General features: G+C 46.6%; 1 protein-coding gene across 7 annotated transcripts in view; it reads right to left on the reverse strand.

The window, feature by feature from the left end:
* Positions 1-19,555, reverse strand: part of MORC2 (MORC family CW-type zinc finger 2) — a 48,780-nt gene that overhangs the window by 1,718 nt on the left and 27,507 nt on the right. For 5 of the 7 annotated variants that reach the window (XM_064392775.1, XM_064392776.1, XM_064392779.1 and 2 more), the window contains 15 exons: positions 15,931-16,013; positions 14,973-15,058; positions 12,721-12,861; positions 12,139-12,293; positions 11,883-12,011; positions 10,547-10,652; positions 4,897-5,029; positions 4,418-4,492; positions 3,931-4,305; positions 3,385-3,525; positions 3,237-3,291; positions 2,328-2,469; positions 1,817-2,008; positions 1,629-1,722; positions 49-237 (listed from right to left, as the gene is read on the reverse strand). In XM_064392775.1, the coding sequence (XP_064248845.1) occupies positions 49-237; positions 1,629-1,722; positions 1,817-2,008; positions 2,328-2,469; positions 3,237-3,291; positions 3,385-3,525; positions 3,931-4,305; positions 4,418-4,492; positions 4,897-5,029; positions 10,547-10,652; positions 11,883-12,011; positions 12,139-12,293; positions 12,721-12,861; positions 14,973-15,058; positions 15,931-16,013 (2,096 nt within the window). Of the gene's footprint in view, positions 1-48; positions 238-1,605; positions 1,723-1,816; positions 2,009-2,327; positions 2,470-2,850; positions 3,000-3,236; positions 3,292-3,384; positions 3,526-3,930; positions 4,306-4,417; positions 4,493-4,896; positions 5,030-10,546; positions 10,653-11,882; positions 12,012-12,138; positions 12,294-12,720; positions 12,862-14,972; positions 15,059-15,930; positions 16,014-19,555 lie in introns of those variants that run through there. The other 2 variants (XR_010348791.1, XM_064392778.1) reach the window with 2 other exon arrangements.

A 19,555-nucleotide genomic window follows, 5' to 3' on the forward strand; every position in this document is an offset into this window, starting at 1 on the left:
GGTGGCTATTCTGAGACAGCTCAGGATTTGCTACTATTCCTCACCCACCTCCTGCACTTTCTGTAGAAGGGCCATGATATTAGTCCTCAACTTCTGCAGTTTCTCCTCTGTTTCCCTCAGCTTCCTTTCTAAGTTCTGGAGGTTTTCCTCACAGGCTTTGGCCCGGGCATCGGCACGTGTCTGATATGAATTGCACAGGTTCTGCAGACCCACCTCATACTGCTTAAAATATTCCTTCTGTAGCAGACAAAACACAACAGATGTCATGTTAAGAGAAAGCACCAAGCATCACAAAAACATGAGCACTCACACGCTGTAGAAGATCCAAACTCCTGGCCCCCATGATCAAATCCGCCCTGCAGTGTGCCCCTGCACACTCTGCTCACACTTATATTTACATCTGATTTGCCTACACCAGCCAGCACAGAATTCACACAGTTTTCAATTTCTTCCAATACCAGAACTGCCCCCAAAGCTGCTTGAATTTAGATTAAGGGTGCAGTGGGTACTTTAAAAAGCATGAACCCACAGGTATGCTGCAGGCCTGTTTCACCCTGTAAACTGTGAGTATCCTTGGTACAGATCACCCAGACATCACAGCTTCTCACTGCAAGGTAGGGACAGCTACAGTAACCAAAAGCCCCAGCCACAACCAATGTGTCCCATGGAAGAAGCAGGAACAGTAACTCCAGCAAATGCCAGCAGATACCAGAGTTAACAGCAGGGGAGGAGACAAGAGAGAGACTGTCAATACACACACTGCAAGTCTGGGAATGCAAAACAGAACTATCTTTGGTCATGTGCTCATCTGCAGGTGGCTTTTTACATGTGCCTCCTTGGAAAGGTCTCTCTTGGTGGTATGTTGGAGAAAGAAAAAGTAAGAGAGGCCAGTTCCCTTGCCCTGCATTCCAGCCAGCACTAGTACCAGGTAACATTCTTCCTAGTACCCGGCTGCTGGTGGAAGCTCAGTCCCACCTGTCCTGTGCTCAGATAAACAGAGGTCAAAAGTCTTAATGTGTGCAGCTGACTTGCTGGCAGTCAACCTGCTCTCCAGGGGAAGTGGGAAGGGGTTTACTTCCATGTTCTCTCACACTGAAGTAAATGGCCTATAAAGGGATTGAATCCACACTAACGTTGTGGCTTCAAACCCTGTATGGGCCATTTACCTAGGAGTTGGACTCAGTGATCCTTGTGGCTTCCTTACAACTCAGAATATTCTGTGAATTTGGGGATAATTATTTGTTATTATTTATAAGATTGTCTCCAGATAGGTTATAAGGCTGAAAGCAAAACAAGCAGATATGTCTACCTCCTGCTTCTACAGTCCTGTAACCTGGTCTCTATTTTTTAGAAGTTTAACAACAATGGTTAAGAATTTAAGATAGTAGCAGACAACAGCATTCCCACACACATGCATGGTAATTAGAAAAATCCTCAGACAACTCATACAAGACTCAAGGCATCTCTCAGAGCTCTCATTCTTTTCCTCAGCTATGTTAGTCTGCCAAGGGTCCAAATTATTTTTCCAAGAGTGCGCTCCTGCATTATCAAGACGCACATTTGCCACAAGAATGGAATATGTGTGGGGAAAACACATAAACTTACTTTTCTAGAAGTACTGAACTCACCAAGGGAAATGTCAACAACCCTTCTGAGCTCATGGAACTCAGCTCATTCTTGGAGATTGGAAAACTTGGAGGCAAGAAGTATCGCAAACAATTCCTATGCAGGAAAACAAAAAGCAAAGCCAGAGCTGAGAGTTTAACAGACTGAAGTAATCAGACTGCAGAACTCATAAGATTTGCAGTGAACCCACCGAAGGATCTGGACCAGTAAGTCAACTGTTTCTTGGCTGCTGCTGGGACCAGTGGTGTCAGGCTCGATTCTGACGCAATCTGAGGTAGAAGGTTCAGCCATGACCACCTCCTCTTCCTGCTGTGTGTCTGGAGCCTGGTAGTCAGGAGAGGGAGGCTTCATAAGCCTTACATCCTCACTGCCCTTCTCTACCCTGAGAAAAAATATTAAGGGAATGTCAGGGATCTTTTTTTACATTGGACATACCTGAAACACGGTTAACAGTTTCATCAGAACCTGTACCCAAGTGTCACACAGACCTCTAGACACACAACAGCTGCCTCCAGGGCTGGCATCAGAGTGACAGACTGATGGAGTCTGTCATGCCCATTCCTTATGAAGCCCTGGACACTCCTGACCTCACATGTTTCCTGACATGACAGCAGCATATTTGTCTTCAGTATTTATGGCAATAAAACCTTCCTCCCAAAAAAAACCCAAGCCTCCAAAATTCAGTAGCTCAAGATAGTTACCAGCGATCCCTTGGTGTGGTGTCTGTAGGGACATAATCAAACTTCACCTTCCACCGGATTGCATGCCTGACCCTTTCCACAGCTGTGACACGGCCTGTGAACCACTCCTTGTTCACACGCACTTCCACGTGCAGCCCCTTATCTGTGAGAGGGAAGCAAAGGTGTTTGTAAACATTCAGCGGCTGGAAAGCACATTCCACAGAACTCTAGAGATTCAGGCACCTCAGCACGGAGCACACCTGTGACAATGCCCTCAAACAGTACGCACACCATCAAAACACAATGGGCACACAAGTCAGCTCCTGCTGAGAAACATGAAGATGCATGGAAATGAGCTGGCAATTTCAGATGGGAGATTTCTCCTGCACTCCATGCAGTTTGACATTGGCTTTACAGTCTCATGATGGGCTCTGGGAAAATTTGCCACATATCCCTAGTGGGCCACTTTCCAGACAGCTCCCTGGAAGCATGCTGAAAAGATGCCCTGCTCTGGCAGATGGTGCAGTACCACCCCAGCTATCACCTTTCCTGGGGTCTCCCAGTCACTCTTCTCTCACAGCAGTGCAGCAGATCTGGATACAGTCCTGAGCATTTTCCAGCTGACATGGCTGCATGATCCATTCAGGATGGGTGAACATGCCAACAGGTACACTCTGCAGCCCAGCCTCACCCCTGACAACATGACACAACCATCAATCACAGACCTTTCCACGTCACAATTGCCACTGGTCTAACCAAAGGGTTCTCAGCCAAAATTTTTCATGCAAGTCAGAGTAATCTTGGGGTTTGGAATTCAAATCTACACTATTTTTTATTTTAGAATCTCATTAATGAAATCACACGCTTAACTGGTACGACAGTTCTTTTCTACATCAGATACTGGCAGCAGCCCAAAGGCTCATTTCTTACCTTTCTGTGCTTTCTTCAGTTCCAACAACTCTTCCTCTCCAGCACTGTCTGTGAGCTGGGAGCAGAGAGAGCTCACATTAGTCACCTCCAATCAAGATTATAAACACCTGACAAATACCTTTTGCTGGGAAAACGAGCACACTCTTACCTCTACCACCACCTCATTGGAATCCTTCTCTTCTTTCACTGCCAAAAATTTTCCTCGTTTTGTCCTCTCCTTTTTGGGCTCACCCTCCTCCTCAGAGCCATCCTCTGGGATGTTCAAGGCCCTCTTTCGAGTGCTGGAGGCCTGAAGGAAGCAAACAAGCCCTAGGTATTAATTCCAGCCTGCTTCCAACCAAAACCTTCTTGCAGCCAAATTAAAAAAAAATGTCCCCCGCCCCAAAAAAAACCAACATCCAGTGGTAGTTAGTGAGCTTTTCTTGAAGGTTTTAGAGGTGCTACATCATCATGCAAACACTCACTCATGCCACCACTCCACGGACTTTTTTTTCCCTGAAGAAACAATCTGGTCTAACAGGAAAGAGATGAGACCAGTCTTCTCAAGGGGTGTAAATGGCACCCTAACCCAAGAGTAAAGTAGAAGTTCTTTTGTCCTGTGCAGTGCCCACAGTGCACATATCACAATACAGAACAGACAGGCTTACAGGACAGTGGGTGAAGAGCTGAGGGGTTTCATCCCATTGATTCTTACCTGTAAACATCTGCCAGAGGCAGATTTCCTTACTGCTGGCACCTTACTGGCTTTTGGATTGGGTGTCTCACGTGAGCTTTTGGGGCTCTGTTGGCCAGAGAGCGACTTCATGCTTGTACTTGGTTTGGCAAGAGTTTTTAAAGTGCTGTTGGACTTCCCAGTTTTCACAGTGTGATGGTGTGTCCTGGAAGTGCTGGCCTCCTCCTTGAAGAGCATGCTGGCTAGCTTTGGGGAGCTGGTATTTGGACGACTTAAAGAGCTCTTTTTCAGGTGAGTGCAAGACTTGTGAGGAGGTGAAGATCCTGGTGGCCTGCTGGGAGCATTCTTGATTACATCAGGCAAAGGAGGAGATCGTGGGCGCTGAGTTCGGGTGTGCTGAAACAAAGGAGGGTAGAGAGAGAGGAAGTGTACAAGAGTGGGGAACTGCTGTTCAGAACAGCTAAGGAAGCACAAAACAGTAAAAAGCATACAGCAGGATCCCATTTACCTCCCTTGAAGGCCGTGTAGTCACTTCCAGAGGCAGTCTCGTTAAGTCAGCTTGAGATAGAATTGGAGTGGTTTTCTACAAAAAACAAAAACAAACAAAAAACCAACCAAACAAACAAAACCCCCTCAAAAAAACAAACAAAAAACCCCCCAAACAAAACAACAACAAGAAAAAAAAAAACCAAATCAGAAAGTTCATGTTTAAAAGCTGCCAGGGGCTGCCTGAACCCATCCCAGCAGTTTTCCAGGCTAAACCCAACAATTATATGGTGTGTTTTGTGTCCTTCAAAAGACATCCCTTCAGCTGTCATTTCCATTTTCCCAACAGAAAATTAAATGCAAGCTGAGATGGTAAATTTCTGTTATTACAACAGCCCCAGCCCCATAAAGGAGCATAGATGGTTTCAGACTCAGCAGCAGCCCTTTGCACATAGAAGTCCATCACACCTACTCTGCTTAGCTGGAGACCTCCAGACTCACCTGCAGAGCTTCCAGCTTTTTCTGCTGCTGGCGGATTTTCTCTGTCAGTTGTTTCTGCTTTTCCTCATTTGATTTCAAGTCTTTTTTTAGAGTTCCCAGTGGTACCTTCTGCTTCTGCTCTGCAGCCTCACATCTAGCATGGAGGGAATGCAAGACAACCTCAGCAAGGACAGCAGAACCTGCATAATCTCACACAGGATTATCCCAACATCCCATTCCAAATGCAGCAGGAGAGCCACTTGCCTTTCTGCAGTACTCACAATCTCAAAAGCAGTGGTTTTCATCTTGGAAAAGAGATATGAATTAAGGATCAAAAGCATAGTTGCTAATAAAAAGGCATTTATGCTGGAAATCACCAATTCAGAGCCCAGGAACTGTGACAGTTGTGACAGCTTGTGTACTGCATCTGTACTCCAGACTTTTTCAGCAATTTTCCTTCCTATCAGCTTATTTGTTCATATCAGTTCTTCTTTCTACAGACCTCTCTCCCTTCATAAAGGAAAGCACAGTACCAGAAACCCGTGGCTAAGATGTTACCACAAGCCTTCCAGTCTCAGATGCCTTCTGCCTTGCCACTCAAGGCCAGGCAGCGTCCTTTACAATATTCTGTAGCTATTTTCTTTGTCCTTTGCTTTCCTGTGGCTGTTCAGCCCATGGCCTACAACAGTGGTGAGTATCCTACTCTTCCAGGTCCTCTCAGGTGCAGAATCCTGAAAGAGTCCTTGAATGAAAATAGAGGTAGGAAGTACTCTCTCAAATGGACTGGCATCACCTTTGAAGTGCTGGATGAGTAGCTGGACCTCAGGAGCACTGCCAGAGGAGGAAGAGAGGACTGAGCCCAGGCTCATCTCCTGTCACCAAAGAGTCATGGAAAGACAGACAAGGATCAGCGCTGCTGGGGTAAAGTCATGGAAGAATGATTTGAGCCAGAAAAGCAGCAGACAGCCCTTTTACAACACAAGAGATCGAGCAGATCTCACTCTGCACTGGAACCAAGCTGGTAACCTGCAGATGTGAGTCTTACTAGTAAAGGGAGAAACTGTTCTCACTGTAGAACACTCAAAGCTCCAACAAGCTGGGGAGAGATGATTCTATCAAGATCTCTATCTACCAGATACACTCTGATCAGCTTTGTGAGTGAGAAGGAGCACAAGCAGCAGTTCCTCCATCAGCCTCTTCCCTGCTGATGCACTTTCCATGGTTACTTCCTTGACTAAGGAAGTGTGTGTCATCACTGCAAAATGACTGCCTGACATGAAACATGCAGTTCCCAAAGATAAAGTTGAACAAGTGGCAACTTAAACAGGTTTCTCAGCACAGAAATGCATCTTCCAGCTCATGGCAAGGCTGGAAGCATTGCCAAGCTGTGTCTTACAGCACAGTAAAGAACAAAAGCACTTTGAGTTCTGTGTAAAGAAAAATTCAGACTACTCATGGCATCCAAACCCAGAGACTGCATCACTTGAGGGAGCAAATCTGAACAAATGTATTATCTTGGTAGTCAAATGGACTAAAACCAAGACTCTGATAGTGCTCAAGGAGCTCTGAGACACACAATCATCTTCAGCTGCTGCTTCAGCCACCCATTCAAATGACATTTGGGATCCAACTGGGTATCAGATAGGAGAATAGAGGCAAGCAAGCCTGACATTATTTCACAATGTGAAACAGGGACACTGCCTTCTCTGTAACAAAGTGAGCGATGGTGGCACCTGGTGCTGACATCAACACAGACAGTGGCATTGGAGGGAGTAACTGCTTCCCTGCAGAGAGCCTCACAGTACACAAGCTTGAGGATGCCACCCATGTGTTTCTCAAATCCTGTCATCCTTCAGACACTACAAATACCTGTAATGGTCAGGACACAGATATGAAGGCATCCAAAATCTGCACAAGGATCCAACAGTGCAGCACTTGGAATTTGCCCCAGCCAAAAGTCAGAGGAGTGCTGGAGAAACTTCTGCTCCATGTAAAGGACACAACTGCACTCACTGCTGGAAAGCACACGTAAGCCTACTTAATCAAAAAATGTCCTGGAGTTATTTATTCTCCCAGAGTAAGACTCCTGAGATCCCTTTCAAAGCTAAAATGACCAGAAGTTTGGCTCACCAGTGCCAAGTGCCCCACCTGCCCTTTCTCAGCTTCCTGCATGGGGGATGTAGGATGGTACAGCATGCACTGCGGAGGTACTCGGACCCACTCCAGACAACACCTCAACATGTTCTCACATGAAAAGCAGCCACCCACCCCCAATTTTCAAGGTATTGCAAATTAAAAATCTAAATTCTTTCATCAGTAAATCAAGTTCCTGGTAGGAGATACAATAAAGACCCCATTTGCAGAGAAAAGTGCACAAATATAATGGCAGGTGAGGAGGCCTGAATGACACCCTTCCATGGCTACACTCAGGCCATCACAGGAATTGCCATCCCAGAAGCTATCAGCCCATCTAGGGTCCATTTCCACAAGCCCAGAGGCCCAAAGGCAGCTCAGGGGATGCGAACTGGGCTTTTTGAGAATGGTGGAATGCAAATCTGTTCAGAGGAACAGAAACCCCTTTTGGGGTCCTGCCAAGACTGTCCTACGGCTGCCTCAGCCCCGGTGTCTGGTCAATGCGGGCAACTCTCTGAAACATCTTTTGGACCAACACAAGGAACCAAAAGCAAGTAAAGGAAAGGACTGAGATTATTTGGGAAGAACAAATATGGGAAAAATACACTATAAAAAGGGGCAGTTGTACATAAACCTTTGGCTGGTCAGTACACCTCTGTGTATTAACCTCCATGTCTCCCCCTTTCCTAGACGAGGGCCTCTGTTCTGCATGCACACCTGTGTACTGGGGGGCGTGCCAGCAGCTGCAGCGGGACCATCGGTCCCAGTGACTCATGTGCCTGAGTGCCACCAGCTGCTGTGACTACGGGTAAGTGAATGAACATGAGCCACAGGAATGTCAGGCCAGAGGAGCTAACCAGAAAGCTACCTGGGAGCAGGGGAGGGGATATCTAAGGGTGACCCGCAGGAGCTGATCACTGGAGACATGGGTGAGTCTCCTGGCTGATGGAGATGGGTATAAGGGTGTAGGTGGAACTGTGGGTGTCTCTAGGCAGAAAGGATGTGGGGAAGTGCAAAGATCCCAATCCAATCAAGACAGAGAGATCCCCCAGTGTGAGACACTGGGAGGTCTAGAGTTATGTGTGTGCTATGTGTAACCACAGGAGGTCTGTACGTCTCCCCCCAGAACTGTACGCCTCAGGGCCCATCTATCCCAGTGGAAGTAACCAGAGGCACGGGATCTGAAGGCCAGATATGGACATGAGTATTTCCACTAGTGGTCCTTCATCCTGATGAGTCAAGAGGGAAAAGGATGAAGCTGCTGGTATGGTCTGCGGGAGCATTGCACATGCCCATTTGTGCTATCTGTGGGGCTGTCTGTGTTTGTGTGTGTCTACAAGCAACATCTTTCAAACCTCGCTACTCCTTCCACCTGAAGGGCTGGTGATGTGCCAGGCCCTTAGGCTGCAGGCTCAGCCCTGCCCCAGCATTTTGTCCAGGAACATCCTCAGCACTGCCACATTGCTCAGAGCTCTACAGCAGGAGCTCTACATACACATGGAGCAAACAGGTATTCTTCCACTAAGAGGTACTAAAAGGAAGAAGTCAGAAAGTCAATACTTCGAAATGGCATCAATATTCTGCAAAATTTTCAGCCATAGATGTTAAATTTTTTATTCCAATCAAAAGTTACTGTCTGGATTCATCCCCTTTGTCTTTAAGCCCTGAGCCAGGGACCTGAGTTACAGAGGAGCAGCTTTCCTTCCTTACACAATACAGCCAAGAACTGGCTTCCAGCAGTGCTGCTTTCCACAGAGAAGCAGCCTAGAGCAATCATTTTCCTCACTCAAGTAAATGACTAGATTCTACCTACATTTTGTGACTGTAACACACGTCACTGAAAAGTGAACCATTGTGCTGTTTCTTCAAGTATGCAAAATGCCCCTCCTGGGCTCATCCCAACCAAGTGGAATTGCTGCAGTTTGGTGTCTGATGGGTGGGAGCAGTAGGAACAATAAAGACAACTGCAAAGCCCCCTGAAGTCACCTATCTCCCAGCCTGCATCATGACAGTTCTCCAACTGCCATCTATCCTGCCCATGGCAAAATTAATATAATCTAAACCTGTAATAGTATTTCTGGTGTCAGTGCAGAAAAACAACCAATGATTCAAATTTCACCATATCACTTGGTTGATAGGCTAGAGGCAGCTATCGGGGGTCTACCTCATTCCACCCTGCTCAGGCAAGGCCACCCAGCACCAGGAGCCCAGGACCACATCCTGGAATATCTCCAAGGATGGAGACTGTACAACCTCCCTGAGAAATCTGGGCCAAGATTTGGTCACCCTCATGGAAAAAAAATTGTTTCTGATACGCAGAGGTGTTGTGGTGTGATATCATGGCTTGCCTCAGTTCCCTTGGTTTCTCCCTGAAATTTCCTTTCCCAGGTGGGGTGTCAATCACCCTTCCTTTCCCCACCCTTGACCTCTTCTGGGCACTGTCTATCAACCCAGAAATTCCAAGAGGAGCATCGAGGGATTGGCAGGTTCAAAGAATGCTCTCCACCCCCTGGGGGGCCATTGGCCCACCCAGGTGTCCCTCTCACCTGAGACCCCCTCCCCCTGTTCCTCGTTGGTGGTCCCTGGGTCCCCTCTCCCCAGGTAAAAGGGCAAGCAGAGCACGCGGTCGGGGTTCTGGTGGAGAGTTCGGTTGGGAGAGTTCATTGGAGTTATTGCAAGATTCAGAGGCTGTATCACCAAAGTAAAAACTCTGGATTAAAACTCTCCATCAGGACCCACTCCTTTCTTCACCTCGCCTCAAAGGTTTCTCCAGCTCAGGAAGGCCTGAGGAGTGACCCCCTCAGCAGCAAGCTCCAGCCCACAAGCACTGGAGCTCGGGGCGTGCCCGGACTTGTCCCCACGTGCCCAGCTGTGACCCCAGGTACTGAACAGCGTCTCTGGGGAGGAAGGAGCACAGGTGCCACTGTTTGGTCAGCAGCCGAGGCCAGACAGACCAAGGCAGTCCCGGCAGTAATATTGGTACACTCCAATACAGAGGGACACTCCAGCATTCCAGTTTGTGCTCCTGGTGTCTGGTCCTGCCATTGGGCACCACTGGGAAGAGCCAGGCTCTGTCCCCTTTGCAGCCTGCCTTTATATGTTTCTATACATTGATGAGAATGCCCTGAGCCTGATCAGTCTGGGATGGACAGCACACACCAGTGCTGGGGCTGTCCTCTCTAAGGACAGGACTTTGCATTTTCCTAGTGGAATGTCAGGATAGGTTTCCGCTGGCTCATTTCTGCAACCTGCAGGTCCCTCTGGATGGATCTGTGACTGCCTGGTTTGTCAGCTGCTCCTCCCAGTTTGGTGTCACCTGTCACTTGCTGAGGATGTCCTCTGCAATTTGTACATTGCAAACGCCCACTCAGCATTCAGGTCCCTATACAATTGCCATTGCTGCTTTTTCACAGACTGAGTACAACTTAAAGGTACAGAATCCCTCCAACTGTTTTCAAAGAACAGACGACCAGGAAAAAGTTCCAAATGTGCAGATAAAGCACCTTGCAGAAAAGTCTTAATATTAACTGATTCTTACCTGTCTTGTTCAGGATCAGGGTTCATGGAGCACACCCAGCTATCAGGGTAGTTCTTCTCCACTGAGCTCAGCTGGAACGGGAGAGTCCGCCACTTGAGACAGACATCTGTTAGACAGACGCTTTGCAAGTTAGAAATACACAGCCTGAGACACATCATTTTTCCCCATAGCCCGTTTAATGCCCAAGGACCACACAAACAACAGTAAGACTAGTGGCCAAAAAAAAGTGAGACAGTCACAGAATATATTGAGTCAATTATTTCTTTGTGCTCACAAAACACTTGAATGAAACCCTCAAAGACAAACCCTCAAATGCAATGAAGCCTGGCACCAACCAACACCAGAGGACCTCACACTCCTGCTGCAACTATGACATAAAAAATGAATTGAACAGCCAGTCCAGACATCATAGCTCAGCCCAGCAGCCAGGCTGTCTCTCAATTATACCAAAGTAACACAAATCACAGACACACCCACTTAAAAAAAATTCTATTAAATTTCTGATGAACCAGGAACACAGATTTGTCTTCCAGCGTATTGCTAGCCTACCAGGAAACCAACAGCTTCACAAAATCAAGTTCTGCCAAGAAAATCCAAATGTCCTTAAATCAGGCTCTGGAAGAATATCAACAAGGGAAGACAAGAAGGAGAGCAAAGCCCCTCCTCCTTCAGAAGAACCTTGAAAAGACTGAGACAACCATCAAGGCAGAAGAGCCTAACAAATAATTCCACAAGAATGGCCTCACATTCCTTCCTATAACCACATCCTCAAGTACTGGGGAGAAAATAAGGAAGTTTGGTGACCCTCTGCCAGGTGACAAAGTGATGGTGTGGAGCTTCCCATTACTCTAACAAGGGCTTAGCCAGAGCTGTTTAGATGTGAACAGAAGAGAACTTGCATTGAATTCCACGGTAACTGTAAAAGGTTCCCTCTGTGCTGACACAGTGCAGGCCAGTGCATCAGGGTACAAATGACTTGGCCACTTCCCATTGCCTGTGAGGATGTTTCAGATCTTATTCTGGTGCTAGAATAGGTGAGTTCCAGTTCATTTGACATTTCTAAGCCTGCTCTCAACACTGCTACTGGCCGTACCTGCCCTGCTCTGTCAGAAGATCAGTTGTGAAGATCAGTTAGTGAACTGTGAAGGAAAGGAGCCTTATGCCAGGATGTCACAGAATACCACTGAGTGCAGACAAAGGCAAACTGCAGAGAAGACAGGCCCTAGGAAGGGGTAATGATAGTCCATCCCAAATCTCCTATGCATTTAACTGTCCCCATCTGCAGCCAGGAGTGTCCCTCCCATTCCCCAGAGAGAAGCAGTTGGATCAGACGCACCGCACTGAATTGTGGTGGGGATCTCCATGGCTCTCCTGCGCTTGTAGCGCAGTTCACTAGACGGAGGCTGGTTCCAGTTTGCTGATAAATAACCAAATTCATCCCAGAACTTGATGATACCTCTCTGGGCTGGAAAACAAACCACATCCTGCTCAATATGGAGCCATTATCACAAAATCACCATCTGCACTTTTGGCTGACCTCCAGCCACCCAAATCTCTCCTTCCAGACCCTGCTAATTGGGAAGCTTCATTACCTATTGCAACATCCTTCCAATACTGAGCCAAATGCTCTCCCATGGCCTTCAGCAAGTGTCGATACTCCTTGGCATCAGCAAAGTCTTGTTTATTATGGGTTGGCTCCAGAACCAAATAGGGCACATCCACCACGCCTACCACTCCTCCACATGCCCTGGAAGAGGAACACAGAGTGACACAGAGGAACACAGATTAAACTGATAGGCTGGCAACCTGAACTGTCATGCAAAATGTAAGATGGGCTCAAATATTTGTACTTGCTGTCAAGACCTATTTTGCCAGTCTCTAGAATGATGCACTAGTACTACTAGCACTCATCAGCATCAAATGCCAAGCACTTCATACTGCTGCAGGGATGACTAAAATTTGTGCAAAGAACACTCTATCAAGAAACCCGGGAAATATGAGGCAGTATTAAATTTAACTTATTTGTCAAAATGCAAACTGAAGGCTGACAAAATGAGCAGGCCTCAGGCTCATGAAGAATGATTAATGCAAAACATAGTTGTTGCACAGCCTAAGTTAGATATAGAAATGTGTAAAGCTTAAGCAAAGATTGCAGAAAAATCTTCAGGACTCACATGCCACCCTCCAGCTGTGGGCCCACCTTCTCATACATCTTGATCAGCCGACTGCAGTTATAAATGAACATGCCATCCAGCTCGCGCTGCTCAATGTTCACCCCAAAGATAAAATTCAGCTCCTTGGGCTCCTTCAGCGCCCTGTAGGGGACAAAACAGAGCCTCTAGGGATGCTGGAAATAAAGCATACTATTTGCTGATTTAGAGAGAGAGGGCATGGAAATCCAGCACCCTTGAGCATTAAACTGCTACTTCTGAAAAATACAAAATATTTGCTGAAAGAGCATTACAACCGAGTATGAACAAAATACAAAAACTTTGCAATACAAATACTAATTTAGACTGGACAGATAATTTTTCATTTGAATATGTTTTCTCCATCAGAACAGATTCTGGTTTTTACTTCAGATGTTTTTATTCAGTGAATTAGATTTATGAGAGCACTGTTGAATCCAGACTGGTCCTTTCCCATGCTATTTTGGTTTGTATTTTCCAGCTATCTATCCCTTTCTATATAAAGCATGGAAATTCAGACTTCAATACAAAAGTACAGTCTTGATATGATGATTCTAGAAAGTTCTCCTAATTCCAAGTTTCACAAGGCTGCTCCTTAAGTTCAAAAGCTGGAGGATACAATATACAGCCCAAGCAGAGCTTTTTTTCTGGAATGTCAAGATATCAATTTGCATGATTTCTCCCTTATCTATGCAGCAGATGACTCCAGCAAAAGTTGGCCTCGAGTATGTTTGTGAGTCCATACGGATTTCTCAATCTGAACCTTTGGTTACCAGGAATTCTATTTCCATTAAGGCCAAAAGCCTTGAGATTTTGATCTCTTTGTACCATAAATCAAACTCCCTGTGTCTCACAAACAAGTCCTGCCCTTCAACATACTAAATTAATGAGGTTCCACAGCTTCCCTGATAGCCATGCTGAGGATTTTTTGTAAGGATTCTCAGCCTCAGGATGAAGGTATCCTCAAATATGAGGTCCAAACTACTGCAAGGCAGAGCCTATACCATGGTCCTGCCCAACCCTCTCAATTTTGACCTGCGTTATATTCCCCCTGCCCCCATCAAATCCTTTGCAGTTATGTAGCTTATCTTAATGAGGAATTTGACTTCTGCTTAAATGGTTAGCTGAAGATGGTGGAATTCTTTAAAATGTTCTGTTGACTGTCTACTAATATAAAATATTAGGAAGACCTGAACCATGCACACATGAACCTACACAATGATCACCTGCAGATATGAGATCTGAGTCTGTCTTAATAGTGAAACTTTTCAAAAAAACCCCAAAATTAAATAAAATTCATACTAATTTTTTGTTTAAGGCCATCATCCCCCACAAAGATGCAATGGTACCCTGTGACACAACTTCATTTAAAACAGGTGACTGTAGTACATTCCTAGGAAAACACCTGAAATAGAAGCGTTCAGTAATTTCAAATCTCAACCTTTGCCAAGAGGGGTTTTGAACACTGTCAACTGCTGGGCTGGAATGTGACTCTTCGGTCTCAGCTCACTGAGGTAGAAAACCATGATTCAAGAGCATGAGCAAGTGTGGCAAAACACCCATCTCAGAGATTAATTTTCTTTTACTAACTTCTGGAAAAGAATGTAGAGCCTTACACTTCAAGAAATAGCATGTACTCACCTACAAAACAAAAAGGACATCTCATTTTTTATCAGAGAGGACAGGAAGTAAAATTATCATCTAAACCATGGAAAATGAAGTGGTGGGTCAAAAGTCAGGGATTTAATTACGGGAAATTTAGTAGCTGTCCTACTGTCTGGATTCAGATCCAACCTGATCTTACACAGCCTTTGGAAACCAGAAAGCAGTTCTTTCATTGATGCACCCAGCATCAGGGAAACAGCAAAAAACTGTCCTAGGACATCCTCTGTAACTCAAGAATTTTGCAAAAGACAACAGGGATTGGTTAGTACAGAAGCCATCCTATTATACACATCTTTCAGGATTTTTTTTTGTTTGTTTTCTGAATGAAGTACAATGCTGTGGAAAAGCATAATCCTCTGAACTGCTTCTGATCACCAGTGATGAATGCAGGGACACAGAGAGGTAACCAGCACAGTGCGCCAGCTGCTCAGTTTAACAACCCAGGCACATAAGGCGCCCATGGATATTTAACCTTTGAGGTGAACCGAAAATACATGCAAAACAGGAGAGCTATATGAGCACTTGGAGCAAACAGCCTAGGCACTCCAGAGTTTGGAAGCCCCTGCACTCACCGCTGCTTTGCATCCTTAATCCTTTTCTTGACATCAGCCTCCCGCCGCATGGTGATGGCCGAGTTCTGGACCTGACGCAATGTCACCTGCAAAGTCAAGCATCGCATAGTCAAGCTGGGAAATCCATAAAATTCACTCAATTTATGATTTTCTGCTCTTTCAGGAAGAGCTGAGAAATGTTTTAAATGAAAAGAAGTCACAACTGGTAGACAGGTACAACCAGTGTGACTCCACAGGTTGAGCAAACTTATGCTAGGTTGTTTAAGCAGCTATACAGCTGCTTGGAGGAAAATGTCTACATGTAAAAACAGGATTAAGGAAATTGAAAACAGTGCCACTGGAGCACAAGGAGACATCCAGGGCACTTGGATACTGCTGTTTCCATTACATACCAATAGGAAGCTCAGTGATATTAAACTGGTGTTACTTGCTGACCTTTCTGGTGTCCCCGCCAGCCCTCCTCCCAACTCCTGGTGCCAGGGCTCAGCCTTGCCCCTCAAAGCCACAGTCCCACTGGAAGGAAGCAAAGAAGCCCTCTCCAAAAGCCCCTGCCCAAATGCCACAGAGACAGCTGCACAGGCAGCAGGGAACAGCCAAAAAGCCCGTAGCTCTAGTTCTGTTCCCTGGGCCACTTACAACAGAGGCTGTCAGCAAACAGCACCTGGAATCTGGAGGTCACCTTCCCATGCAGGATATATTGGGTGTGTAGGCAGGGGAATGCCAGCACACTTCTCACTTGGGCTGCACACCACGTGAAGATGGTGAAACATATCCAGTGGCGATGAAGCCATGGAGATGCCTAAATGATGCTGGAAGTTCACTGCTGACTGTAGCCACCATGTGCTTAATCAGCACACGACATGCTGCCATGGGGTGCTGCCCAGTCAGCATCACTCCACTGCTTCGAACATCCCTTGGTGCCCAAAACACAACATGCTGCCAAAAACACAAGGCTCACCCTGGACTCCCGCGTGAGATCCCCTCCGAGGCGTAGCTCGAGGGCACGGGCTTTGCTCTCCGCCTCACGAGCCTTCTCTTCCGCTGAAACATACAGGCACAAGGATGCTGTCAGCCATTTGGTACAGACAGACATCGTTAGGCATTCACCCAAAGAGAGCAATTCCAGAGAGCCTTTGCTGCACTGATGTGTACAAAGGTACAAAGGAAACACGAAAATGTATAAAAATCAAACCTTACATGAGAGGGTCCCACTGACATGGCATCTTAAACATGCTCAGAGGTCACAATCAACTGGCACAATAGCAGGGATAAACTGTGCAAAAGCACATTTGAAGGAAGGATCTGTGAGGAAGACAACAAGGAACTGCAAAGTCTAAGGATTCCTATGGCCCTGCCTGCTCTGCTTGGTAATGTGATTCAGAGAAAGGTTCTCACAAAACCAAGACTAAGTTCAGGCTTGAAAAGGACTTCCAAAGAGGCAATTTTCTTGCAAAGATTAAGGGAAAGGACAACCCTCAGAAATGCTTTTATCTCTAATAATTGCTAAATTTTGCCTGGAAAAAAGACAAATCTGTGCTACGTGTTACATAGGACCCAGCATTCGGAAAACCTACCCTGCATATGATCCTCACATGCAAGAAACTTACCATGTAAAAGGAACTCCCCTTTTTGCCTCTCTCCTAGGCAAACAGGAATGCTGACAATAGGCACATACCACCCTTGTGTTACTTAAGAGTCATTCAATAAACCTCATTCTCTGCAAGGATATAATGGACTGAGAGCAGTCCTGAGTAACAAGGAACTGGGGATGCTGGTGCATGAGAGTTGGACCTTTTCCAGCTGTTTGCTCTGGCCCCCAGAAACTTTCCATGACCTGAGCTGATCCTACAGCATGTGCAGCAAGGGAGGGGGAGATTCTGTCCCTGTGCCCCGTCCAGGTGAGAACCCACTTGCAGAGCTGCCTCTAGCCCTGGGGCTCAGCACAGAAAGGAGCTGGAGCCACTGGAGAGCATCTAGAGGAGGCCAAGGAGATGCTCCAAGGGCTGCAGCACCTCTGCTCTGGAGACAGGCTGGGAGAGCTGGGGGTATTCAGCCTGGAGAAGGCTTCAGGGAGACTTTAGACAAAATGAGCTTTAAGATCCCCTCCAATACAAATCATCCTGTGATTCTGTAATTTGGCAATACAAAGGGTGCATGCTGAGGGATGGCGTAGCTCATGCCATGGCAAACAATGCCATGTTACATCATTACAGCACACCCAGAAGCCATTTCCCTCCTTGCTCTCCTCATAGGGAGATAAACTGTGGCTGTGAGACACTCAAAACAAGGAAACACACCAGTGGAGGAACGACCTTGCCTAAGATTTACATAGGATGAGGTAAGCAAGAAGATGACAGGATAGCAATTGGCTCCTAGGGATTACCAGTATCTCTCCAAAAAGCAGCACTCTGGTTGCCAGCCAGAAGGAAACTGGAGTCTGTAGCCAGTCAGTTCACTCAGACGACTACAACACAAATCTCTTTTCCTTTCTACGCATTGTCCCATTGGGAGTTTTGTTTGCCGCATTCCCACAGCAGCATGCTCTGGGGTTCACAGCTGCTTATCAAAGACTGTGCTGTGTAACTAGCCCTCATCACGAGACAGTCTGGCTAAATCAAGCCAACAGGAGGCTGGAGGCTGCTTAAAGCACTTGGTCCACTAATCAGAGCTTGTAGGGAAGTTGTTGGTGGGCTAAACATATTTGCAGCTAATGGAAAGAACACAGTGGTAACCCAGAAGGGCACAGGTCAAACCTGCTCCACTAACGCAGTGACAACTGAGACAGCTGACAGGGACCGATACAGTTACAGGGCTGAGGCCCCAAGGCATAAAGATGCATGTCCTATGCAGGACAGTGAGCACGCAGCAACTGGAACCCATATTCACATCCTCCCAGGGGACAGCAGGCATGGTGTACCCATGGCACTGCCAAGCACGTCACTGGACACACCAAAATAATCTGAAATAATACCTAGAGCAGCACAGAGCTGTTAGCTTCCAGTACTTGACACCTGCATGACTCCTCACCCCTTCCATTTGTTTGCCTTCCCAACTTTGGAAAGGGATTTCCAGAAGTGAGGCAAAGCAATGCCAAGGTGCCTCAGTGCAGTACTCAGTCTCAGTTCAGAAGAACACAGAAAGCAGGTGATGGTCTTTCACAGCCACCTTGCCCAGGAATGGTACTTTTCTCCTAGGTCCACCCACTCACTTAGGAAGCTTATTGCATGAGGCAGGAAGTTAGTTCCTGTGGAATGAAAAGTGGCTTTTCCTCATCTTAAATATATGTATGTCTTCACTCCTGAGCCATAGCTCTTTTTAGATATGCTAAAGCCATGCCACCAATAGTCACTGCTGCTCATACATCTTCCCCACCCAGCTAGTTTTGGTTATACTGTTTTAATTCCACAAGCTCATAAGCTACTTCCAGAGACTCAGCAATCTCTCAGTCTGACTGATGCCAACACATTCCTTGTAGGCAGATATCTCTGGCATTCTGGAACTGCTGTTTGCTCAACTGAAACCCACCGTTTGTCACAATGTACTCCTGGGTTTAAAAGAGCAAACTGCAAATCATTCCTGAGTGATGATCCCTCTGGAGTACTGGAGACCATGAGAAAGTAATCATTTCTACCAGTAGCAGAACAAGAAAGCTTGGTGCTACAGATTAAATCTATTTTTCTACAAGTAAAGCAATGAGACGTAGGCCTCAGAGGATAATACCCTGAGCATGTTTTAGTCCTGGAGGCTCCATGTGAGGCTACATGTATGCTCCAATCTTGCAGTAATAGTCTGAGGTCAGCTGGGAGTTTTCACCACAGTGTCCTAAGCCCTTTGCTCAGCACCCTCTTTCCCCCAGAGACACCAGGCCCATTCAGTGATCCCTGCACTCCCTGAAGCACTGGGCTGGGTTGGTGATCCCTGCACACCAAAAGCACGGGGACAGTTCACAGAATCAATTAGGTTGGAAAAGACCTCTGAGATCATGGAGTTCAACCTGTAACCAACACCACCATGTCAACTGGACCACAGCACTAAGTGCCACATGCAGTCCTTCCTTAAAGACCTCCAGGGATGGTGACTCCACCACCTTTCTGGGCAGTCCATTCCAATATCTAATGACCCCTTCTGTGAAGAAATTAATCCTAATGTCCAGCTTAAACCTCTCTTGTCGCACCTTCAGACTATGTCTTTTCATCCTGTGACTACTTGCCTGGGAGCAGAGACCTACCCCCACCTGGCTACAGCCTCCTTTCAGGTAGTTCTACCTGAGCCTCCTTCTCTCTAAGCTAAACCACCCCAGTTCTCCTCACAGGACACGCACTCCAGACCCTTCATCAGCTCCGTTGCCCTTCTCTGGACTCACTCTTAACACCTCAATGTCCTTTTTGAAATGAGGGGCCCAGAACTGGACACAGTACTTGAGGTCTGGCCTCACCAGTCCTGAGTACTAGGCAGGAGGGGGAAGAATCACTTCCCTGGTCCTACTGGCCACACTATTTCTAGCACGGGCCAGAATGCCATCGCCCTGGGCACACTGCAGGTTCAGTGATCCCTGCACACCCAAAGGCACCAGGCTGGTTTGG

Source organism: Passer domesticus, chromosome 17 (assembly GCF_036417665.1).
Source record: "Passer domesticus isolate bPasDom1 chromosome 17, bPasDom1.hap1, whole genome shotgun sequence".
NCBI classification, from domain to species: domain Eukaryota; kingdom Metazoa; phylum Chordata; class Aves; order Passeriformes; family Passeridae; genus Passer; species Passer domesticus.